Source organism: Eptesicus fuscus, chromosome 11, assembly GCF_027574615.1.
Source record: "Eptesicus fuscus isolate TK198812 chromosome 11, DD_ASM_mEF_20220401, whole genome shotgun sequence".
NCBI lineage: Eukaryota > Metazoa > Chordata > Mammalia > Chiroptera > Vespertilionidae > Eptesicus > Eptesicus fuscus.
Window position 1 is genome coordinate 90,771,454 of NC_072483.1, and position 25,263 is coordinate 90,796,716.

Genomic DNA, 25,263 nt, shown 5'->3' on the forward strand with positions numbered 1-25,263 from the left:
CACCGGGAGGTATATCGTGGAGGCACAAATGCTCGTCTGTTGAATGGACACCCTTCACGGAACCACGTGGTCCAGGAAGACGTAGTTCTGGTAACAAAACTAGTGAGATTCAACTCTATCCCTCCTCTTTGCAGAGAGAGAGAGACGGTGGCACTGGGAGCAAAGGATGGTGGGACCCCACCAGGATCGGCCCGACTCTTCTCCCCCTGGGGGGCCAGGCCCAGGATAGTGAGTGAGCTGAGAGGGTCTGCACGCCACGGAACTGATCGCCCCTCCCTGTGGGTCCATGGCACTTCCGGCCTTCGAATCTCCCCTTAAACAATAAAAGCGAAGAAGTCATAGAGTGCTTTGAAACCTGATCTTTCCGACTCAACTGTGGCCCCACCTGGGACCTAAGTATTGAAAGGACACATGCAAAGCGCAGGCAGCTGGCCACCTTTCCCTGGAAGTCGGCGGAGGACGGCTCACCACAGGGCCGAGCCAGCTCATCAGAGGGACTTTGGACTCGAAACCACAGATGACACATGTACACGGTCACGGCTGATCCTTTCATGTTAAATGTAGTCAAGGATAAAGGTGTTTTTTTTAATCCTGAAGTTTATAAAGATCAATACTTTCAACACACAGAGTCTTAGACACAAAGGCAGTCCCCAGTCCCCATCTTCGCATAAAGATTTAAAACCAGGTGCTCCATCCTCAGAGGTTAACCACTTAGATTAGAAGCTGCAGCCAATCGGGTAGAGATGTGTTATTATTACTATTACTAGAGGCCCGGTGCACGAAATTCGTGCACGGAGGGGGGTTGTCCCTCAGCCCAGCCTGCACCCTCTCCAATATGAGACCCCTTGAGGGATGTCCGACTGCCCATTTAGGCCCGATCCCACAAACAGGCAGTCGGACATCCCTCTCACAATCCAGGACTGCTGGCTCCCAACTGCTTGCCTGCCTGCCTTCCTGATTGGCCCTAACTGCTTCTGCCTGCCAGCCTGATCACCCCCTAACCACTTCTCTGCCAGCCTGATTGATGCCTAACAGCTCCCCTGCCAGCCTGTTTGCCCCCAACTTTCCTCCTCTGCCGGCCTGGTCACTCCTAACTGCCCTCTCCTGGAGGGTTGATCACCTCCAACTGCCCTTTCTTGCAGGCCTGGTCCCTCTCAACTGCCCTCCCTTGCAGGGCTGATCCCTCACAACTGCCCTCCCTTGCAGGCCGGGTGCCTCCCAACTGCCCTCTCCTGCTGGCCATCTTGTGGTGGCCATCTTGTGTCCACATGGGGGCAGGATCTTTGACCACATGGGGGCAGCTATATTGTGTGTTGCAGTGATGATCAATCTGCATGTTATTCTTTTATTAGATAGGATAGAGGCCTGGTACAGGGGTGGGGGCCAGCTGGTTTGCCCTGAAGGGCGTCCCAGATCAGGTGGGGTTTCCCTTGGGGTGTGGGGCAGCCTGAGCGAGGGGCCTGTGGTGGTTTGCAGGCCGGCCACGCCCCCTGGTAACCCAAGCGGAGGCCCTGGTATCTGGAATTTATTTTCCTTCTACAATTGAAACTTTGTAGCCTGGAGCAGAGCCAAGCCTGGGGCTCCCTCCGAGGCCGGCAGCCATTTCTGTTGGGGTTATAATTGAAACTTTGTTGCCTTAAGCGGGTGGGCCTGGCCAGAGTGTGTGGAAAGCTTTGCTTCCCCTGTTGCCGGCGGCAACCCTGGCCTGCTCTCTCAAGCTCCATTCTGCTGCCATTTGTTTGAATTTGTTTACCTTCTATAATTGAAACTTTGTAGCTTGAGTGGAGGCTTAGGCCTGGAAATGGCAGGCGGAAAGCTTGGCCTCCTCTGTTACCTAGGAAACCTTGCTCTCTGTGGCTGTAGCCATCTTGGTTTGGGTTAATTTGCATGCTCGCTCTGATTGGTTGGCGGGCGTGGCTTGTGGGCGTGGCTTGTGGGTGTGTCGGAGGTATGGTCAATTTGCATATTTGTCTATTATTAGATTAGATTATTATTGCTGTTATAACCTGTATAAGGACGTTACATATATGAGAAAGTCTGATTTTCTTGGTTTGGTAAAATAGGTCCTTATAGAATGCTACTAGCACAAATGAAAACCTTAAGAGATAAAATCAGTATTTTAACGGTTTATGTGAGCAGGTCTTTATGTTGGTTTTTATTTTTTTAGAAAACAAATCCATGGGATACATCCTCCCTAGTAACTGGGTAAGGCTGTGCCCGTGGGGCTGTGTTTTTTATGCTAAATCTCCCAATGGCAGGTGCTGGGGAGGAGGGCGCAGTGTGTTCAGACCCAGGACGTGGCCACGCACAGCCTGACGGGACAGGCTACGGGACACACACACACACACACACACACACACACACACACACACGGATGAGGGCCCAGAGCACAGCGTCACGGCCACAGCACAGCGCGCAGAGCGGTCAGAGCCGCACCGACTCCCCTCGGTCTCTAAGCGCCCTGTGTGGACTCTGTCCGGCCCACACGGCTGCTGACGGCCTCGTTGCCGGGAAAGCGCGTCCCCCGGGCATGCACAGGCCCCACGGCACACGGGATACTCACTGCATCCTGGTGTGAAGGGACAGATACACACGTGAGTCAGCGCTTAGTGTGCAACCAACGCCTAGAAGGAAACACTCAGGGACAGTTACTCGGCGGTGTGGATGGCAGGCTGACCGTCCAGGTGATATTCCTGATGGCATAACACGTTAGATCCAGACACGTGTCCTAATGATGCATGAGTCGGGACCGGGACCTACACGTGTGTCAGAGCAGTGGCTCTGCGAGGCGAGACCTCTTCGGGGCGAAAAGGGTTTGACTGACGTAGTGACACGCCTCGTGATTTGCTTGCAGTCCTAAGGCTGCGGAGCCTAAAGCCTCTAATTCTGAATTACCAGGAAAAACAGCATGTGTGTGGCATCCGCCCGGAGTCAGGGGCGGGCAGCTGCAGGTCACCAAAAGGTGAGGCGTTCAGCAAGATCCAGGTCCTCCCCTCCCCCAGCACTGCGACCCCCCCACCCCGTGCCACCCTCCTCTGTGGGACCCACCCCTGTGCTATAGCCGGGTGTCTCCCCGCCAAGCACAAGCAAGGTGACACAAGAGTGTTCTGGAGACGCTGAACCAAAGCTTGGCTCTCTGACCTATCCTGCTGCTGAAAGAGCAAGAACAAAAACGGCAGCACAGCCACCAGGGCAGAACCCAGCTAGCTCCTTCCCACGCAGTGTCTGCGTGTCTGCGTGTCTGCACACACAGCTCACGGCGCCCAGAACAGGCCACGGGCCGCCGGCGGTCACACCTCTGGCAAGGAAAGGGGCCCTGGATCCTGTGGTCTGAGCGTAAGTTGTGGACACTGTCCAGATTCGGGGGGAAATGGGGCTTCAGAAACCCTTAAAAATAACTTGCAAAGATCTGTAATCCGCAGGAAATGAAGGAGCAGCGTGGGCAGCTCAGGGCGGAACCCCGCACAGGTCTAACGGTTCTTCGTCCGCACAGGCGGTGCACATGCCCCGTTCCCCGCAGACAGCCTCGCTGGGTCTCGGGACCTCACACGGATAGGGCGGCCCCAAGCAACCTGGTATTTGGAGGCATTTGGGGTTTTTAAAGAACCGTGAGGGTGGCCAGCAATCCAGAGCCGGTGGGCACGTGTCCCACGTGTCAGCCGCATGAGTCAGTCCCCAAAGGAGGAAGTGGCCGGCGCGCGAGCCCACGCATGACTCACCGCCTCTCGCTTCCTACCCGTGCTCCGCGCATGGAATTTTTCTCCCCTGTCCAACCCGCATTTATCCCCGTTATTACTGATTACTACAAAACTGAAACTGCTGGGAATACCTTCAAACAACTCCATCCAGAATTTTCCATTAGACAATCGCCTTGAATGACGCTCAGAACCAACTCCCCTCACACACACACACACACACACACACACACACACACACACACGCGGTCTGCTCCACAGCCAGGGCTCGGGCTCCATCCGTTCACAGGGAGCTCACCCCGTGTGGGCTGCGGGAGGGCTCCGTACAGATGTATCGCCTACCAAAAGGGCTTCTCTCAAGGCTTCTAGAGTGTGAGTCCACCCCCCCCCCCCCCCCCCGTGCAGAGAGAACATCAGGCTCTCAGCCGAGCTCTTCACCAAGGTCATCCTCACACGTGCCAGCTATAAACGCTGCTCCTCTAGGGATGATTTTTAAAGATGGATCAAAACCACTGGCCTGGCCCGGCCGGTGTGGCTCAGTGTTTGAGCGTCGACCTATGAACCAGGAGGTCATGGTTCAGTTCCCAGTCAGGGCACACGCCCGGGTTGCAGGCTCGATCCCCAGTGTGGGGCGTGCAGGAGGCGGCCAATGGATGATTCTCTCTCATCACTGATGTTTCTCTCTCCCTCTCCTTTCCTCTCTCTCTAAAATGCATACATGTACATATATATACACACACACACACGTACATATACACACACACACACACACACACACACACACACACACCCACGTCCCCTCCCCCTGGCCAGGCTGGCCAGACTTCACCCATGCAGGAATTCACACACAGGGCCTCTAATGTATGTATATACATACATACACACACACACACACACACACACACACACACACACACACACACACTGTGGCCAGATTATTATGCGTTCAGAGATCCTCATCATCTGGCCGCTCCGTGTATGTGCCAGTTCCCGTAGATTTCGCAGTCACAGAGTAGGCTGATGTTCTCCTAGACTCTTTAGGGCAGGTGTTTCCATCCTGTACCCTTTACAAACAGCAAACGCTGAAAGGGAGACGTGCAGTGAAGGTGACAGCTCCGTCACTTGTCCTTAGACGGGGCCTGGGAGGCTCTCGCAGGTGAAGATTATGTGTCGGAAAGAGGAGGGCAATTCGAGCCCAAAGACCAAAATTGACTCCAGCATTTAACTGGCATTTCCTACCGCTCAGCTCTCCTCTCAGGGCCACTGGGGGCTGTACCAAGTGGGGCGGGGGTTCTACATCTCACAGACAACGAAGTCTCTCGTGTAACATATAAATCAACACGTTTCTATGAGGCGATAGGACTCCGAGCTCAACAGCGCAGTTTTGGAGGCGCTGGGCTGTATTCCGGCTGTAAAATGTGCTGTTGGCGCCAGCAGAAGGACTTGGTGGGAAGCCTTGGGGCAGTCCCAGTGATAATAATGTTCCTCTGAAAAAATATAACGTGCTTAATCCATTTTTTTAAAATCGCAACGTCAAGCAATGGGCCCTAAATCAAGAGCTGCTTTTTATAAAAAGTAAATTAAAAAAAGAAAATCCTCAACGTAAGAGAAAAACATTTAACAATAAACAGTGTTCTTTTTAGACATTTACAAAATTAAACGACTGGCTAAAGTTGTAGAAAACTTCCCTTTAACTACAGGATAACATTGTTCTTCCAGGTACATACTCACAGGTGGTAAATTCCAGGAAAAACAGTTTCATAGCCTGGGCCGGGTGGCTCAGCTGGCTGTAGCACCGTCCCGTACACCACAAGGTTGTGGGTTCGATCCCTGCTCAGGGCATGTACAGGAGGCAACCAATGTTTCTCTCGTTCTCTCTCAAAAAGAAAAATAATTTTTTTTTTAATCAATAAACATCCTCGGTGAGGATGAAGGAAAAAGCACAGAACAAAACAGCGGTATGGGGCTCTTCAATATTTTAAGATGGGCTCTGCTTTAAATGTGAGACAAGAACCATGATGAAACCTGGAGCAGAAGATGTTGCCCGTAACCAGAATCCCTTTTCTTTGTACAACAGTTCAGCAAAGAAACCCTAGAATCACGAGACGAACTGACCAGGCGACGCCGACGGTCCCCCAGCTCTTAGACGGTGTTCCGAGGAGAGAAAAGGAAAAGGAATGCCTGACTCGAAAGGACCAGCCCCTTCGGAAGGAAGCTAGCTCCCCCGTGTGAAAAGAGGCGTGTGCCGCCCCCAGGACCTCCTCTGGGCTCCAGGACACGGGCAGCTCATGAACTTCCCCTCGAAACTCCCTGTCCGTTCGAAGGCCTGCCAGACAAGTGCTTAGGGAAAAGCGGAGTCACTTTAGGTGGTCAGCGTTGCTCTGAGTTTCATTTCATTCGCTCAAGGGATGGCATTTGTTATTTGAGAGAGATGCTCTAAATATTCCCCACCGACCAAAGGCCATGTTTTCAGTTCTAAGGACATCCAGACTGAGCTGTGGAGAATTGGAGCGGCTGGATTATAACCTTCGTCCTTCACAAAACCGGGCTTACGTTCTCCCGGGATGTATAGCTGGGCTTTCCTCCTCTGTGAGTTGCTTTTTAAAAAATACATTTTATTGATTTTTTTTACAGAGAGGAAGGGAGAGGGATAAAGAGTTAGAAACATGGATGAGAAAGAAACATCAATCAGCTGCCTCCTGCACGCCCCCTACTGGGGATGTGCCCTCAACCAAGGTACATGCCCTTGACCGGAATCGAACCTGGGACCCTCAGTCCGCAGGCCGACGCTCTGTCCACTGAGCCACACAGGCCAGGGCTCCTCTGTGAGTTTTAATTCACTTCGCCCGACGCCCGGCATCGGCGCTCCACTAATCCGCTTCCCAGGCTGATGGCAGGTCCACGCGGCCTGCGTGGCAGCGCGGCTCCCCGCGGCCCGGGACCGTGGCCGCCAGCCCGCGGGTCAGCACCCGTGCTTCCGTGCATCAGCGCCCGGCTCCTGTTCAGAGAAGGACCGAGCGCACGCCAGGCTTCCGCCGGCTCGGCTGAAGCCGTGTCCGTGGGAACGGTCGGGGGGTCACGAGGCAGGACTCGGAACAGAAACTTCGGGGCCTTACCGTCCACTGTGTACAGCGAGGCCCAGGCTGTCCTAACAGACCCTCCCTCCTGCAGGCGGTGTTCACGGGACGGAGGCGGCTTCTCTCTGAACTCAGGTTATTTCCACGCACGCAGACAGCGTCACGGACACTCAGGTTCACCGCTGACGTGCTCTGCACGCTCCTCCCGAAGCCACAGCCCTGGCGCCACGCCACGGCCCCGGGCCTCTGACCTTCACGGCTTCCCGTTTTTCAGAGAACCCAGGACGGCGGAGGGGGGCGTCGGGGTACGTATATATTTAGAAGGGAAAAGACCTGCTAATTCCGTACCAAAGGGCACGGAGAAGTGCCCAACCAAATCTTTACTCTGAATTCCCCCAAACTAAATCTATTTATAAAATAAGGAAGTTGTCAAAACCAAGATGTTTGGAGGATCGCTCTGAGGAGATTTAGACGGGCAAACGGAGAGCACAGTGAGTTATCATGAAGACTAGATGTCACTTCTCTGGGAGAACTGGGGGAATCCAATCCCGGGCTGCCAGGAGGGGGAACATCAGCTCCAATGACTTTCTGCCCACAGTGAGACTTGCTGCAGACACGTGACCGGTTGGCTGGCTTTGGCCTGGACTGACATTCCTGTTTAGAAAGAGCAGAACTGTGCCCTGTTTGCCCTGAGGAGTGTGGTCTATCCGCAGAGGAGGGTGCGGTCAGGTGAACTGTCAGAGCGGCTGGGTGTTTTCCACGGGAACTTGGAGCAGAGGCCGCACCGAAGACCGGCACGCACGCCAGGAATTCACAGTTCACGCGGGAGAGTCCTGTTTCCGGGCAGCTGGCCCTGCTCTGCACCCCAGGATCGCCTGGGCGTTGTAGATTCTGCTGCGGGGCCACGCCCCGCGATTCTGATCAACTGGTCGGGGTGCAGCCCGGACACCTCCATTTCCAGAAGCTCCCCAAGGATCCCAGCACGCAGCTAGGTCTGAGCTATGGGACCGGGCATCCCGCTGAAGACAGGAAGGCCATTCAGAGACAGGTGCAGGCATTCCCATCAACGCGCGTCCACACACAGGGTCCCAGCGCGGGGAGAAAGGCTGATGGGACCGTGTTCAGGGAGATGGGCTCGGAGGGACACGGAGTGAGCCATAGGGAAGAACATTCCTGGATCACTGACAGGCATTCCACTCAGGGCCAGGTTACAGGATGCTTCCGCCCGGAACATCCGCTTTCTGTTCGGATGGGTCTGCAGCACACACACTCTGAAAAAGGGCTCCAGCCCTGGCCGGGGGCTCAGTGGGCTGTACCATTGTTCCTTACACCAAAGGGTTGTGGGTTCGGTCCCCGGTCGGGGCAGGTACGGGAGGCAACCGACTGACGCTTCTCTTTCACGTCCATGTCTGTGTGTGTGTGTGTGTGTGTGTGTGTGTCTTCCTTCCTCTCTAAAATCAATAAAAACAAACAAGGCATATCCTCAGGTGAGGATTAAAAAAAAAAAAGAAGAATCCGCTTCCTGGACAGACTCTCCTACCAGACGGGCTGTGTCCTCAGCCGGCAGCAGACCCTCGCCACCAGGGCCCAGCGGCGAGCTCCCTGCCCCCTGGAATCTGGCTCCACTGGGCTCTGAATAAGGACTGGAGAAGTGACCCCTCACGCCCCCAGGGTCGGCACTGCTCGTGTGCTAGAACTCAGTCCTGAGTGCTGTGAGGTCTGCTTCCCACAGCCCCTTAGAACGTAGGCCACCTTAACGAGGGAGCCACGCAAAGGTCCATCCCGTGATCCCATAAAAGAACCCCTGTCCTGTGATACGACATCAAGCACCTGCCCACTGGCTTCAGGATCAATACATCGGGTCCTTTGTATTTTGGGCAAAATGAAAACCAAGGTAAAGTCCGTTTCTTGGACTTTGGAAACATCACTGAGTACAGCTCTTGCCTCTCCGTTCCCAGTGCGACCAGGAAACCCTCTCAGTTCCGACAGCAGTGTGCCGGGTGAGGAGTCCTTTCCAGCCAACCGCAGAGAAGGACTCGACTCGCTGCCTGCTTGGTGACATAACCTGAGGTCTTTCTAGAAAGAGATGAATTCCAGCACAGCGATTTCTCAGGGTATTCAGGTAATTCTGCAAACTCACAGACCTCACGTTCTTCTCTGTCTCTCTCTTTTTAATAATATATTTTTATTGATCTCAGAGAGGAAGGGAGAGGGAGAGAGACAGAAACATCAATGATGAGAGAGATTCATTGATTGGCTGCCTCCTGCACACCCCACACTAGGGATGGAGCCTGCAACCCAGGAATGTGCCCTCCGCCGGAATTGACCCCGGGACCCTTCAGTCCGCAGGACGATGCTCTATCCACTGAGCCACACCAGCTACAGCACCTTCTTCTCTCTTACCAAGGGCCCAGCACGCTCCCTGGCAGAGTCTGCTAAGGGGCAGGCACTGGTCTGAAGGGCAGTGACCTGGAGGCAGCTCGAGGCGGGCAGCCATGCATAGTAGCCCCAGTGTGGCCCCCTCCGCCCCAACACACAGACATACTTGGGAAGGCGCCCCCCTGCTGGCCAGGGGCTTGGAGAGATGACAGTGGCCCAGAATCAGGGGCAGCCAGAGACTTAGCACAACCTTGGGGTTCCCCCACACTTATTGCCAGATATTGAGGAGCCTGTGACTTTGGGGAGGAAAGGGAGGGATCTGTAGGAGACCTCTGATTATTTTATTGAGAGGCCTGGGGTTCAGGTCCTGAGTCCACCCCTTGGTAGCCATGTAACCTTGGGGGAGCTACTTGACCTTCAGAGCCTCACTTCCTCATCTGTAAAATGGGAATAACAATAGCAGCCACTTCTGCTGTGAAAGCTACATCAGCTAATATACGGAGCAGGCCCCACAGTGCTTGGATGCAGTCAGCCCTCAGGCGTTATTTACCGCGAGCTGTCAAATGGGGAGAATGCACCGCCACAAACATGCATGTGCCGTGACAGGCATTTGCTAGAAAGGCCTGGTTGGCTGCAGGGAATGGTTTGATGGCTTTTCTGTGACTGTGAACAGGTAGTTTGGAACAGGTGAAATCTTCGGGGGGTCATCCTGGGCAGGGCCTGGTCATTTAAAGGAACTCACAAATCACTACTTGTGGGGCAGAACACAAAAAGGAGAAACCGATCTACTTGGTATTTTCCGAGGCCAATCTAAAATACCACTCCTAAAAGTGAGAACAGGTTTTCAAAAAGCCCTACCATACCTTCTCAAAGTCAGCGTGAACAAGGGGTACACAGGAACTTCTAATGTAGCATATAATTTGTAAATATATGTATCTATTTAATTTATAGTAAGCATGGAGTCTTTTTTAAAATTCATTATAGCCCTAGCCAGCTTGGTTCAATGGGTAGAGCTTTGGCCTATGGACTCAAGGGTCCCGGGTTCGATTCCAGTCAAGGGCACATGCCCAGTTTGTGGGCTTGATCCCCAGTGGGGGACGTGCAGGAGGCAGCCAATCAATGATTCTCTCTCATCACTGATGTTTCTCTCTCTCTCTCCCCTCTCCCTTCCTATCTGAAATCAATAAAAAAATATATTTTTAAAAATTCATTACAAACTTCAGCAGAAATTATTTCAACCCTGAGGCAGAATTCGTCCTGTAAGATCACAGCCGGTGAGACCCACTAAACCTCTAACCCAGCCCGCCATGTGGGTCCCACAGGGACGAAGTGACCAGCGATGCTGGGACGGCCAGCACTCAGCCGTCCCTTCCTCACCTTTTCACGGCACCATCCTGCCTCACTTTCCAAACGACTGACAAATAAGTGAGCGCCCTCAGGCATAACGTCCACACACCTTGTCAGGAATTTCCCGCTAAGAATTCTGCATGTGCCATTTCAAAAGTCAGGTGCTAACACAGGAAGTTCTGTTACACACAGCAGGGTCTCCAAAATGCCACTCTTCACACTCAAAACACGACCAAGCACACACACATCCTGTTATACCTGCACAGAGGTCATTTGTTGATTCAAAGTTACACTAATTATATAAACGTTGTCTATGGAAGAGTTAATTTCCAACTGTTCGAAATTAACAAAGATAATACAAAAAAATAGAAAGAAAGCGTACCTCAAAAATTTCAAAGCCGTAGATGTCCAAAACGCCCATGACCTTCTTCCTCACTTTGGTCTGTGCCTTCAAAAGTTTCAAAGTGGTGGGTTAATTTAGGCATGAAAATGACACTAAAAGCAAAGTTAGCAAAGAGCTAACATGCTAATTAGACCAGACGGCAGAACGACCTTCCGGAAAGACCAGTGGGTGGGGCCGCAGGGCCGCGAAGCAGCCTGGGCTTCGAGGGCCGAGCCCCTTGCACAAATTTTGTGCATTGGGCCTCTAGTGAATATATATATTCACTAGAGGCCTGATGCACGAAGATTCGTGCAATGGGCCTTCCTTCCCCTGGCTGCCGCACCGCCTTTGCTCTGGCCCGGAGCCGCCTTTCTGCCTTCCTACACTGTCCAGAGGCCCAGAGTGGCAGAGGTGGTGTGGAACACCTGTGTCGTCGCCATGGCGACGACACAAGCATCCCGCCCCGCCCCCCCGCCACTCAGCACCTGCATATGCAAATTAACCCACCACCTTTGTTGGGTTGATTTGCATACTCACTCCTGATTGGCCGGTGGGCATCTCAAAGGTACGGCCAATTAGCAGGTTACTCTTTTATTAGGTAGATTACAAGTCAACTGTGTCTTGTAACCAGCGTAACTGTGACTTAGTGTTGTGTTTTAAATGTCTGAGATAAGATGTTGGCATGGAATCTTCCAGAAATTTGAATAGCAGATGACATTGAAGGAAGGCAGTAGTGATGCTTAATTATGAAAAAGGATCGCTAAGTCTCACAACAGGCAGGGTCTTTCAAAGTCGCCCAGGCCAATCCCCTCATTTGATGGAAGAACGGTAGTAACGAGAGGGGTCATGTGACCTTTCGGGCAGGGTGTCCAACTAGTCAGCAGAGGGGCCGGGACGCAGAGAGTGAGTCTGCAAAGGCCGTTACTCACTAGAGAGATTGCTCACAACGTGGCAAAGCAAAACAGAACCCCTAAGAGATTTCAACCCCCCACAAGGGAAATCCTTCTCAAGGAACAATCCCGGTACATGGTAACCAATAATCCTATCTAATAAAAGAGTAATATGCAGATTGATCATCACTGCAACACACAATATAGCTGCCCCCATGTGGTCAAAGATCCTGCCCCCATGTGGACACAAGATGGCCACCACAAGATGGCCAGCAGGAGAGGGCAGTTGGGAGGCACCCAACCTGCAAGGGAGGGCAGTTGAGAGGGACCAAGCCTGCAAGGGAGGGCAGTTGGAGGTGATCAACCCTGCAGGAGAGGGCAGTTAGGGGTGACCAGGCCGGCAGAGGAGGGAAGTTGGGGGCAAACACGCTGGTAGCAGAGTGGTTAGGGGGTGATCAAGCTGGCAGGCAGAAGCAGTTATGGGCAATCAGGAAGGCAGGCAGACAAGCAGTTGAGAGCCAGCAGTCCTGGATTGTGAGAGGGATGTCCGACTGCCCGTTTAGGGATCCGACTGCCCACCGGGATCGGGCCTAAACGGGCAGTCGGACATCCCTCGAGGGGTCCCATATTGGAGAGGGTACAGGCTGAGCTGAGGGACAACCCCCCTCCGTGCACGAATTTCGTGCACCGGGCCTCTAATTTGATTATAAAGTTAAGGTATCTTTTCACATAAAGTTTACACTCTGAATGCCATTTACCACAACGGATCTACTTGGCTCGAGAGGTCAGTACCTTGATGCTTTCATTGATTCGATTCACCAGCCACGAGAACAACCTGCTGTAGAGGTTTTTAGCCAGAGCGTCCCGGGCGTAATACGCCTAGAAGAAAGAAAAAGAAAAACTCAGCATGCCCCCGACGACCACAACGCTTACCTTCCACAAAATAAGATTTAAAAATACCTATCTACGGCCCTTTTATTCCATAAATTTCTTCTCAGGGCCAGTTTCCATTACACTCTGGGTGGCCAGTCAAGCCTCTAAGAACTGGTCAGTGAGTGGTAACCAATAATCTGATGATAAAATTCAAGCCTCCCCTGATGGGAAACTATCGAACGCCCCGAGTCACCCCCGCCGGGGCGCCGCGCACCCACCTGCGCCACGTTCAGCGTGGTGGACACCTTCTCCTGCTTGGCCTCCACCGTGCGGAAGCTGAACGCGCGCTCCAGGACGGCCTGGTCGATGCCCGTCAGCTCGCAGATCTCCTTCAGCTCTGTCGGGGAGGAAGGGTGGTGACGGGGCGTGCTCCCAGAGCCACGCTCCGGCTCAGGAGTCCCTCTGCGGCACAGGCACCCCACTCCGCACCAGACACCCCAAACGCAGCCGTCAGCATGCTTCTGGGCAGCTTCACTACAAAGCTGTTTTCGAACCGATCAGAAGCAAGGCTTCCTCTCCGGATTAAACACGGTGGGCAGGCATTCAGGACGCGTCGGCCGGACGAAGCGGGTGCCGCCCGGACTTACCGTTCTTATCCTTGATTTTGCTTTCGTCTAAGCCGTTCACTCGCGACTCGGGCTTGAACTCGATGTTCCCCAGTTTCAGCACCGCGGCCACCACCTCCAGGACGGCCTCGGCCTCGTGGTCCATGAAGCCCACGATCTGCATGGCATTCTGGGGGACAAACACCCGTGTTCTTTCTGCAGTTCTTTTTTTTTTTTTTTTTTAAATGAATCACATAACACGTTTGTTTCTGAAGTAACAACAACAACAACCAATAAGACAAAGTGTCCCGGAATAAACTTCCCCAAACGGAAGCCAGTTAACAAACTGGATACAGCACCCACGTGGGGCTTTCTCTTGTGCAAGGGTTCAAGCTGAGGTTCCGGGAGCCCCCAGGGCACCTCAGGGGCTGTGACAAAGGTGGGGGGCGGGCAGGGGGAGGTAAACAGGAAGACAGAGGAGGCTGGGAGCTGAGCCTTGGGTTCCCACCCCGTTTCTGTGTGTGTACACATCCATCTTCTCTACTGGAACTCTACTGCTGGAAAGAAAACCTCTCATAACCCCTACAAAAAGTCCTCCTCATTTACTTCACACATGAGAAAAACTGTGGTTTGCAAAGATGAAGTTTGCAAACGGACCCAAGGCACTGTGGGTAACAAGGCACATCCGTTCAGTCATAAATTTGCACTGAGTGCCAACGATTTGCCAGGCAGAGTCCTTGGAGAGCTGGTCTAGAACCCACGTCTCACAACTGTGTCCAGGACCCCGGAGGCCTCGCCTTCGACGACGTCCACAGCTTTAATAAGGACGCACGCGGAGACACGCGTTCTTTTCGAGAAGAGCCCAGCTTGTCTGGTTATGCCGAGGCAACCCAGCATTTCAAACATACACAGTGGCAGAGAGAGCAGGGAGAGAACCCCAAGTCGTCCCACTCACCCTAGAGATGAGCTGGTGACAATCCAGTTTCCTCCAGGATCCGGCCCACCCCCCACCCCTCACCACCGCTGTCTCAGGTGGAAGTAAACATCAGTTACCACGGCACGTCCCCAGAGCAGTGATTGTCAAAGTGCCACGGGAACATAAAACAGGCTATAAATTAAAAGACTTTTTCTAAAGGCGAATATTCCTGGTTTCGTCACAATTTCACAGAAACTGTTTAAAAACACAGCTTTTTCTGTCTCAAAAATAGTTTTGGCTTCCTGTGGTCCTAGAACATGTTAAGCTTTCACACCTGAAAATGCACTACAGGCCTTTGGTTATGAAAACAGTCAGAATTTCAGTACAAACTCATATAATCAGAGGCTCCTGATCATGAACAGGAAAATCGTTGGCTCCATAAGGCATGGCCTTCACCTTGCACGACTTCCGGGCTAGTGAAGCGATCACAGCCAATACGAATACAACCGGTGCTTGTAGAATTCTGAGCCTTTACGGAGCACGAGTTACACAATTTGTTACCTATTCCGACAGCGATAAAGCGCCGCCTGCTTTAAAGAGTAATGAAAGGGTAGCCTTACCCTCACGGTTCTGAAATTGGCCGCGTCATCCACTCCGTTAACTTTGGCGGAGTCCAGACTCAAGTAGTTGTATCGGCTGAAATCCCGCTCGAGTTTAAGTTTCTCTGTTGAATCACACACACAAATCGATCAGCCACCTCAACAGCTGGAACCATCTTTCACAGGAAAACTGGGGCCCAGATACCAGGAATAGCAGTTTCCTGAGATCACCTTTCTCGGTGTTGTTCATCGTTTTCTCACGTTTATTCTTAACTAGAGGCCCGATGCACGAAATTCGTGCACAGGGTTGTGTGTCCCTCAGCCCAGTCTGCACCCTCTCCAATCTGGGACCTTTTGAGGGATGACCAACTGCCCGTTTAGGCCCGATCTTACCGATCAGGCCTAAACGGGCAATCAGACATCCCTCTCACAATCCAGGACTGCTGGCTCCCAATCACTCGCCTGCCTGCCTTCCTGATTGCCCCTAACCGCTTCTGCCTGCCAGCCTGATCACCCCCTAACCACTCCCCTGCCAGCCTGATTGATGCCTAACTGCTCCCCTGCCAGCCTGTTTGTCCCTAACTGCCCTCCCCTGCAGGCCCAGTCACCCCCAACTTCTCTCCTCTGCCAGCCTGGTTGCCCCTAACTGCTCTTCCCTGCAGGCCTGGGTCCCCCACAACTGCCCTCCATTGCAGACCTGGTCCCTCCCAACTGCCCTCCCCTGCTGGCCATCTTGTGGCAGCCATCTTGTGTCCACATGGGGGCAACCATCTTTGACCACATGGGGGCAGCCATCTTGTGTGTTGGAATGATGGTCAATTTGCATATTACTCTTTTATTAGATAGGATGGGTCGGCCCCTTCCATAGGTTTATCATATAAAATGTCTGCAGTGGACTATTTCATTTTAACAGGGTATCTGCCTAGCCATTTCCACACCAGGGTATACTCAATAGAGGGCAGGGATAAGGGTCCCCCTACCCCATGTGTTGGGGTGCTTTTCAACTACTTCATTGGGGTATGTTCCAAAAAGTGGTGTGCTGGGCGGGAGGCTGATCACTTCATGGCTTATTTGGGGTCCCCCAGGAAGAAGTCCTCCCTCTGAGGTGACACCCACAAGCTCTGAGCAGACCACAGCCCGACACCTCTGCCGGCTCCCCGCTTCCTAGTAACACCCCCTCATGCGCGTGCAGCGGACACTCCAGAGCCGTTTCCATGGCCTCTGCCGACCATTCCTGAGGGTGAATCTCCCCACGTGGCGCCGACTCGCCAAAGCTCCTCCGGCCTCAACCATTTGTTCAGAACTTTTCGTCGCTTGGGTGCTGCACTGATGCACTTAACGCATTCTCTCCAATATGCAGGGGTGAGGTTTTCAGCGCTAGTTGCAAATGCCTTCCCACTTTATTTCTCAGTCTTCACGGAACCACGTTTCCTTCCATCCAGGTATGCCTCTACTGCTCCCTGCTCGTTCCCTCCCCCCACGTGGAGTAAAGGCATCATTCCATCTCACTGTTTTACGCTATCATCAGCCCCTCCCCCAATGCGCAGCTCTCTTAGGAAGCCCTCTGAGACCGGTGAGGCACAGGGACATCTGTCACACCAACGCGGGCGTGTAAGCAAAGCAAACACACCGTGTTCTTCAACCAGGGTCACGGAGAGTGTGTGGGAAGGAGGGGAAAGCATGTGAGACACTTTTTAAAAGAATGCCCTGGTCTGAGAGTCTGTCAAACCTCAGAGGGAAGGAGGGGAGGGAGGGCGGGAGGGAAGAGATCAACCAAAGAACTTGTACGAGTCTAGGCATCACCCGTGGACACAGACAGGAGGGTGGTGAGGGCGTGGGTGGGGCGGGCCGGCCTGGGGGAGGTCAATGGGGGACAATAGGACATCTGTAATGCTTTCAACTATAAAGATGTTTTTTTAAGGTGAATTTAGGAAATAATTTAAGAAGAAAGAAATGAGAAGGAAAACACAGTGACATGGCCTGCCCAGGGCTCCGGGATGAGAGCACCATCCATACCCTGGCACGCTGAGCCCCAAGACTTCTCGGGGAGCAGGGACTCACCCAGGAGCTCCTCGGAGGCGCCGGAGAGCAGCTGGTAGAAGACGTGGAAGTTCCTCTCGCCCCGTGGCTGCTTGACCACGCGAGACTTCTCCAGAAGGTCTGCGGGGAAGAAGGACCAGACCCCAGGGCAGGGTTAACTCGGCTCCTGCACCCACCATGGTTCTCCTCTCCCCTTCCCCCGTCTTCTCCCGTTTCGGATTAATAAAAAATACCGGAAGGCACATGCTCAGCTCTAGTTCCAGGGAGCCCCCAGTGAAACGCACAGCGTCCCTCAGACAACAGCCACACGCACAGCGAGTTCCACAGCACACGCAACCACCGGACTAAAGACAACACGCTGGACACTAACGGCCTCTTCACGTGGCGTGACATCCGCTCCTTCCACACGGAACCTTACACGTCAAACCAGGCAATGGAGTGCCGCTTTACCCACCCACGAAGCAATTACGATAATAAATCATTGAAAGTGCCTGAGATCTGACTGTGCTTTGTAGACTTTTCTCATGGAGTCCTCCACCCTTTTATGAGGAACTACTTAACAGATGGAAACTGACGGGCCGAGAGAGGACGTGCGACTGGAAGTCAGGCCACCTGACCCAGGTGCAGGCACTCAGCGCAGCCACACGCCCGCCCCCTGGCCCGCCACCGGGAGGAGTGAGCGACGTCCTTGATAGTGACACCTTAGAGCAGTGATGGCGAACCTATGACACGCGTGTCAGCACTGACACGTGTAGCCATTTCTGATGACACGCGGCCGCATGCCGAGGATGAAACATTTGCTGCCCCTGAGGATGAAACATTTGCGACTAGAGTCTTGGAGTTAGTTTTTTCCTCAAAGTGACACACTACCCGAGTTATGCTCAGTTTTTTGGCGAAGTCTGACACACCAAGCTCAGAAGGCTGCCCATCACTGCCTTAGAGAATAAGGGTGGGTCTCACTCAGTGCCACCTGGTGTATGGGACAGCATGCTTTCATGATTCCAGGTAATTTTCATCCCGTAAATGTGAAAGTTTTCGAACTTTCTCCAAGGAGGGAGACAGAGAAGGAGAGAGGGAGAAAGGGAGGGAGAAAGGGAGAGGGAGGGAGGGAGGGAAGAAAGGAGGGAGGGAGAAAGGAAGAAAAGGAAAGAGAAGGTGGGGGAATTCTCTGGCCAAGGCCAAATTTAGTTATAAAATTCCAAATTGGTGATCCCATTCTCGAGGACTAAGTTTAGAGAACAAGCACATTGGGTTTCTAATAAAATTAAACATCTTCCAAAAAATGTCTATAGAGAGGCCGTGCCCGTTCTCCGGAAGCGGCACCGAGCTCCCGAGTGGGCGTCGTGGGATCCACACCAGCATCTGCCAGGTCACGTTCGGTGCGCACGTGCGGCACGCCAAGCCCCAGGGGGTCAAACACAGGAGGTCACTGTCAGAGGAGGCGATGGGTTTCAAGGAAACCTAACAGTGGGCCGAGGAGCAGAGAACAAAAGCACATAAACACAAAACTACGAGCAACAGGACGCTGCGGCGCTTTTAAACGCTCATCCCCGGTCCTTCGGCCTGGATGGCGGCCAACGCCTCCCCCAACGCAGGCTTCCTACGGAGCCGAAAGGAAGAAAACCAACGGAAGGCGCCAGGGAGACGAGATTTCGTTGAGGAAGATTATGCCGCATCCATCACCTCTAGGGACTGGCCATTTCGATCAACTAGCAGGCCAATCCTGAGGTGCAGAACAGAAGACAGAATCGGGGGAGGCTGACAGGCAGCTGATCTCATTCACCCCGTGGCTAAGAGCACCAGCACCGTTCTAGACGGAAGAACCCACAGCGCACGGGCAGGCTCTTCGTGGAGAAGCTAATCCTTACAGAAATTCCTCAGCCTGGAAGAAAGTAACTCGATTACATTACAAAATACATAAACAAATGCTACAGGCCTAGCCGGTGTGGCTCAGTAGATAGAGCGTCGGCCTGCAGACTGAAGGGACCCAGGTTCGATTCCGGTCCAGGGCACAGGCCCGGGTTGTGGGCTCGATCCTCAGTAGGGGGCGTGCAGGAGGCAGCTGATCCATGATTCTCTCTCATCATTGATGTTTCTTTCTCTCTCTCCCTCTCCCTTCCTCTCTGAAATCAAGAAAAAATATATTTAAGGAAATAAAAGCAAAATAAACCCCATTCACGCGCAAACTCCTTCAGTCATCAGCCCACGCACTCACAGCCCACCCCATGTGCCGGGCACCATCTGGGCATGAGTGGGCACTGACTACAAACATGCAGACCTCCTCCTCTGGGCGCACAGGGTCCCCTGCTCACCTCACCCCCGCCACCCACACCCACGGCAGCAGCTCTTCCCACGGAGGGAGGCCAGGCCCTGAGAGAGAGCACGAGCCCGGGGTGGGGGGAGGCAGTGGGCAGGTGTCCTTCCCCGTCACAGCCCACCCCAGGCCTCCCCCTGGTGGGAAGGACCCTGCCAAGCCCCCCACGCATGAGCCCACCCGCCAGTGACACCTTAACGCTGAGGACAGATCACGGCCTGCGCCACGCATCCAACCCCCTGCCAACAGGCCAACCGCGGTCCTTCCTCAGGACACCAACACCCCCCACGCCGGGGACAGGCCACACGGCGCACCCAGCACCGCGGCCGGCTGCTCGCGGACGATGGCGCGCAGTCATGGCCACGGCCTCCCGCTCCAGCTGGCGGCGGCCCGTTAGAGAGGAGCGTTCCCGAGGGCAGCGTGTGGAAAGGAACGCTGGCCCGTGCCCGTCTTGGTCGGCGATCGCGATCACATTCAAGGAGGAAGCAGATGCCGGGGCCGGGGCCGCGCCCTGCCCTCCCTCCAGCCAGTGCTCCTCCTCGTATCTCCCTCCCCGGGGCCCGCCCGCAGCCGGCGTTTTTATCCCGACTTCACAGGTGAGAAAAGCGGGCCCACGTGCCAGGGTTACCAAGCCAGGGAGCCAGACTCCAAAGCTTGGGGCGAAGGCTTTCTGCGTAGGCTGCTCTTTATAACTTTCCAGCGAAAAGGATGCAAACCCCAGGCACACGTGGCATGTGTGCTCCACAGGAGGCAGCGGGTCCGGGATGCTCTCTCCTCACTGAGGCTTCTCTCTCCCTCTCCCTTCCTCTCTGAAATCAATAAACGCATTTTTTTAAAGAAATATCTCACATCAACCAAACATCTGGACGTGCTCCCCTGTTTTATCTCCTCCAATGACACAGATGTTGCCGCCGTCCATGTTTTACACCGTCTCCTCGTGACATACCCTCCGCGATGTCCTCGGCTGCGGGGGAGACCGCGGCACCGCCCGCCTCCTCCGGGAAGAGCCCGCGACGGGCTTTCTTTTCTCCGCGCTGGGCCCGCAGCCGGCCCCGCGCCCTGTGCCCTTCCCGCGGTCATGGTCACAGCCGCCAACGGGCTCTCACGCGGCGGCGGCCAGACAAGGAGGCACCTGGCCGGTCTTGTCTTCTTTCCGAGGTTACGGGAGGCTGGCTTTGGGCAGTTTGGAGAGGACAAGAGGGGTCTGCCCAGCGCTTCACCCCCGTCCCCGAGGCCGCAGCGCCCCGTGACGCCCCTGAGTCAGCCCGTCTACGCAGAGCGAAGTCTCCTGCTCTCACCACTAATGTACCCCTTCCCTCTCCCAAGCAAAGGATCCTCCAAAATACCAGGGTGTTCCCACTACCGCAAACTTCAATGCAACTTCCTTGTGGGAACAAACAGTAACCAACACCAGATGAAACCCATTCGCGAGGACACAGTAATCCTAACGGGAAAAGAACGGAGGGTTTCGTGTTTATTCTCCATGGATACCGAACAACCAGAGGGCGGGCAAGCATGTCTGTGTGGAGCTTACGCTTCAAAACCTAAGACCCAAGTTACTGTCTAATCCTTGTAAGAAAGTAATCCTTACATATTTTCCCAGCGCCCTCAAAAGGAACATTGAGTCAATCATTTCAGAATCAGAACACAGCGGTGTAAGTTCCAAAATGAAGACAGCAAGCGTATCCTCATTTAAAAAAAAAACGTGCATTATTAAACGGGTAACGAGAGTGAAGTCGTGTTGTACAAAGTCAATGCTGAAGACTTATGAGTATATTTCAGGATAAAAACGAACTGTGCCTTTAAAGGGGGGTCTTAGAACTGGGCCTGCCTTTTCCTGTGCAGCTCTCAGCGGCGGCCAGGCCCCGTGAGGGGGGGGGAGCCGGCCTAGCAAGCCGGGCAGGCTCACAGCCATTTGATTTGGGCACCACACGTGGTCAGCATAAGTGCTTTTCCTTCCCTATTGGACACCTAAAACCATGTAACCTAACCAACTTCATACGAACACTTACTGCTGAGAATATTCTCTAATAACTATGCATTTTGGCAAATAGGGATAATCTCAATGCATGGCACATACCTTGTGTAGTCAGGCAAACTAAAACGGAAAATTAGCCCGGCCAGCGTGGCTCAGTGGTTAAGCATCAACCTATGAACCAGGAGGTCACAGTTCGATTTCTGGTCAGGGCACATGCCTGGGTTGTGGGCTCAATCCCCAGTGTGGGGCGTGCAAGAGGCAGCCGCTCAATGATTCTCTCTCATCACCGATGTGTCTATCTCCCTCTCCCTTCCTCTCTGAACTCAATAAAAACAGAGCTTAAAAAATAAAATAAATGGAAAGTTAACTACTTAGAAACTATAAAATGGTGGAAATTATTCAATTTAATCCCATTGATTCAAAGATGAGAAAACCCCAGCCCTACAAGGTTGCTCTCTGAATAGTGATTTAATGTTTTTAAATCAGCTGTATAGTTTGCCCAGGTTACTAAAACACTAACTACCACCCTAACCGGTTTGTCTCAGTGGATAGAGCGCCGGCCTTCGGACTGAAGGGTCCCAGGCTCGATTCCAGTCAGGGGCATGTACCTTGGTTGCAGGCACATCCCCAGTAGGAGGTGTGCAGGAGGCAGCTGATCGATGTTTCTCTCTTATCGATGTTTCTAACTCTCTATCCCTCTTCCCTTCCTCTCTGCAAAAATCAATAAAATATATTTTTAAAAAACAACACTAACTACCTAGTGGCATTCCTCTAGCCTAGGGTAGGGCTGGGTTTGTTAAATAGAATAACCGTTGGAGAATCTTCTTTATTACTGGATTGGCTTAGGGCCTATAGCAATAAAATACAGTTGGACTAATACCTATTTCTTTAGCAGACTCCTAAAAAGTTTTTCAAAGGTAAAGATTATGGCACCTTTAAAAAAGATTTGGAAATTATAGAAGACAACCTGAAACCGATAGGTTAAAAGTCTAAGCAGTATACGAAGACGTAGTCTTATACCCATCTCTTAAAGACCCAAGTATCGACAATATCCCATTTTAAACACGTTTTACTACTCTAAACTTCTTTAAAGGAATTCAGATAAAATACTCACAGTTACTAATCACTCCTCCCAGGGGATCGCCTTTAAAGTCGAATTCAATATCCATGTATTTGCCCTGCCAGAGAAAGACGAGGTGAGTTTCAAGATCCCCTCACGATACTCGGCCGGCGTCCCCTCTTAGAGAACAGCCGCGGCGTAAGCCCTTGATACATCTGTTAAATGTAATTAAGAAAGACACCGTTTATGTAACCATGACGCACAACAATATGCCTCCGGGAATAATTCACATTAAATACCCCATGCGCTCCAAACTAGCATATCCCATTGCTGATCCAAGAGCAGATCATCTCGGCCACCGTGTAAATTTCCCACTTCAGATACGTTTCATATTCTGAAGGTGGGTGTGTCTTCCATTTAACAATAAAACTGCGGAAAATATGCATTCCTTGCATATGCATTCGTGGGGAAGATAAATCAGTTCATTTTTATAGGCAAAATATGCGTAAGCCATGGCTAGGAACTCCACACACACCGGGCCCGGGGGAACAGTGAAAGTATTGTTTCTGTATCAACTCAAATCAAATACAGGACCATGTGGGCGACCGGCTCAGAATCAAAGACCGCTCAGCATTCCTCTCCCGGGCTTTGATCTAGATGACACAGCCATAGATGACCAGGTCCGTGTCATACTTTACAGACGGCGTGTTAAACACGGGGAAGCACACGTGGCGTTTCACATGGTCCTTTTCCCAGAACTGCTCTGTAATTGCCCGGTTAAAGAGTAACCAGGAGGAGAGAATGGCCCGACAGCTGCGTTTTGTTTGGAACAGGGCGTGTTGGTCGAAGAAGGAGGCTTTGGCTTTGCTCCTTCGTGTTCTGCCTTCGTAAGAGCCAGAGAGACGGTTGGTAAACCACTCTCCCAAAGAATGACTGACACTCCTTTCCATTTGCGGAATCATGGTGAGGGAAGAGGACACAGGATCGCACGGCACCCCGTCCACAGTGCCACTGGTGACTCTTTCTTAGCTCGCACACGCTCCCCTGCCTTCTCCTTCCCGTTATCCTGGGTCTTCTGCCCTTGTAAAGCCTTCACAGCCCTAGCCGGTTTGGCTAAAGTGGACAGAGCATCAGCTTGTGGACCGAAAGGTCCCAGGTTGCAGGCTCAGTCCTCAGCAGGGAGCGTGCTGGAGGCAGCCGATCAATGATCTCTCTCATCGTGGATGTGTCTATCTCTCCCTCTCCCTTCCTCTCTGAAATCAATAAAAAATATATTTAAAAGAAAACACAAAGCCCTCACTGAGTAGTCACCAAGTAAAGGCCTATAAAGGTCTATGAAAGCAGTCAGGAGGGAACCAGGGCCCAGCTGCTACCCTCAGACACTCTCGGCCTCGGGGGCTGGAGAGAGAGACACCGGACTGTACTGAGCATGGGGTGCCTCCTACCGTGGGCCCCAGTCCTCTGCACTGAGAAAAGGGACCGCGGGAAGCAGGGAGTCTGCCCTCGGCGTCAGAGGCCAGGCAGGCAAGGAGGGGGAGCGGGAAGGAGCAGGCGTCAGAGCTGGCCTCCTAGAGCCGTGGTCGGCAAACTGCGGCTCGCGAGCCACATGCGGCTCTTTGGCCCCTTGAGTGTGGCTCTTCCACAAGATACCACGGCCTGGGCAAGTCTATGTTGAAGAAGTGGCGTTAGAAGAAGTTTAAGTTAAAAAAATCTGGGTCTCCAAAGAAATGTCAATCGTTGTGCTGTTGGTATTTGGCTCTGTGGACCAATGAGTTTGCCGACCACTGTCCCAGAGGATGGGGCGGGACGCAGGAGCCCACCACGACATTGAGATGTGCGCCTGCCAGCCCAGCCGGGTCATAAAGGTTCCCAAACAAGGGTGCCACAGCCACACTTGCCTCCTGACAAGACCACTCTGGCCAGTGTGCAATGGACTAGAAGAAAACCAGGCCAGGTGTCTGATAGGAGGTGGCAGTCATCGGGGAGAAACTGGGTGGATGGCTTTAAGCAGGAGTCGCAGCAAAAGGGGAGAGTAAACAGAGAGCGAGCCAGCGGGTCGCCATGACAGGTCCTGGGTGGATGCACAAGGTCAGAGAGCAGGGACGAGGAGTCAAAGCCCAGCAATGCGGGCCCTCCGTGGGAACACTGGTCTGAAGCGTAAGCTGCAGTGAGCATGCCTAGAAGACCACCACAGGGTCGACCCAGTATCTCCGTGAAGAGATCGAGAAGATCCTGCTAGCCCCGGCTGGTTGCTCAGTGGTTAAGAGCGTTGGCCATGGACTGAAGGGTAGCGGGTTCAATTCCTGGTCAAGGGCACAGGCCTCAGTCGCAGGTTCGATCCCCAGTCCCAGTAGGGCTCAGGAGGAGGCCACCAGTCCATGTCTCTCTCTCACATCGGTGTTCCTATCCCCCGACCCCCCCTTTCCAGTCTCTCTGAAGATCAATGGAAAAATATCCTCGGGTGAGGATTAAAAAAAGAGAGAAGTTCATTCTGGGTTAACCTGTCACACACACAGTCAAAGGAAATGCAATTTCCATGAGTCATAAACACGGCTATCTATGGTTGCTTTGCACACCGTAGAGAAATTACTAAAAGCTGGGCATAGATGTAATCTGTAAATAAAAACAGAGCTTAAAAAATAAAATAAATGGAAAGTTAACTACTTAGAAACTATAAAATGGTGGAAATTATTCCATTTAATCCCATTGATTCAAAGATGAGCATGAAATGATTTAGCCTATAAAGCTGGGCATGAAGTGATTTAGCCTATAATCCAGTATTAATTTCCTATCCTACCACCTCTGTCACACTAGGATTTCTCTGAATTTACTTAAGCCAAGCCTCTCAGTAGCGCTCAAATGCCACAAAGTAGTCAAGACTCTGAGCAACACGGTGTCCTCGATGTTGAAGGTCTACGGACTAAGTATATTTGCAAATGTTTTTTGTGAAGCCTGTGCCATTTGCAAAAAGCAAAACACAAAACCTCCACAAAGCAGCTTGGTCTCTTGGAATGACTTCTCTCTGCCCACGCTCCGTGGCTGCTCGTTCTATTTGTGTAATGAGATTAGCCGTGTTCCCACAGCAGGGCGGGCAGGGCTAGTCCAACG

At 52.8% G+C, this 25,263-nt stretch overlaps 1 protein-coding gene across 4 annotated transcripts in view; it reads right to left on the reverse strand.

The window, feature by feature from the left end:
• Positions 1 to 25,263, reverse strand: part of MYO1B (myosin IB) — a 115,733-nt gene that overhangs the window by 38,860 nt on the left and 51,610 nt on the right. For all 4 annotated transcript variants that reach the window (XM_054723298.1, XM_054723295.1, XM_054723297.1 and 1 more), the window contains exons 6-12: positions 22,210 to 22,273; positions 16,825 to 16,923; positions 14,785 to 14,888; positions 13,291 to 13,438; positions 12,922 to 13,040; positions 12,563 to 12,649; positions 10,881 to 10,946 (exon numbers count right to left, since the gene is read on the reverse strand). In XM_054723298.1, the coding sequence (XP_054579273.1) occupies positions 10,881 to 10,946; positions 12,563 to 12,649; positions 12,922 to 13,040; positions 13,291 to 13,438; positions 14,785 to 14,888; positions 16,825 to 16,923; positions 22,210 to 22,273 (687 nt within the window). The remainder of the gene's footprint in view (positions 1 to 10,880; positions 10,947 to 12,562; positions 12,650 to 12,921; positions 13,041 to 13,290; positions 13,439 to 14,784; positions 14,889 to 16,824; positions 16,924 to 22,209; positions 22,274 to 25,263) is intronic.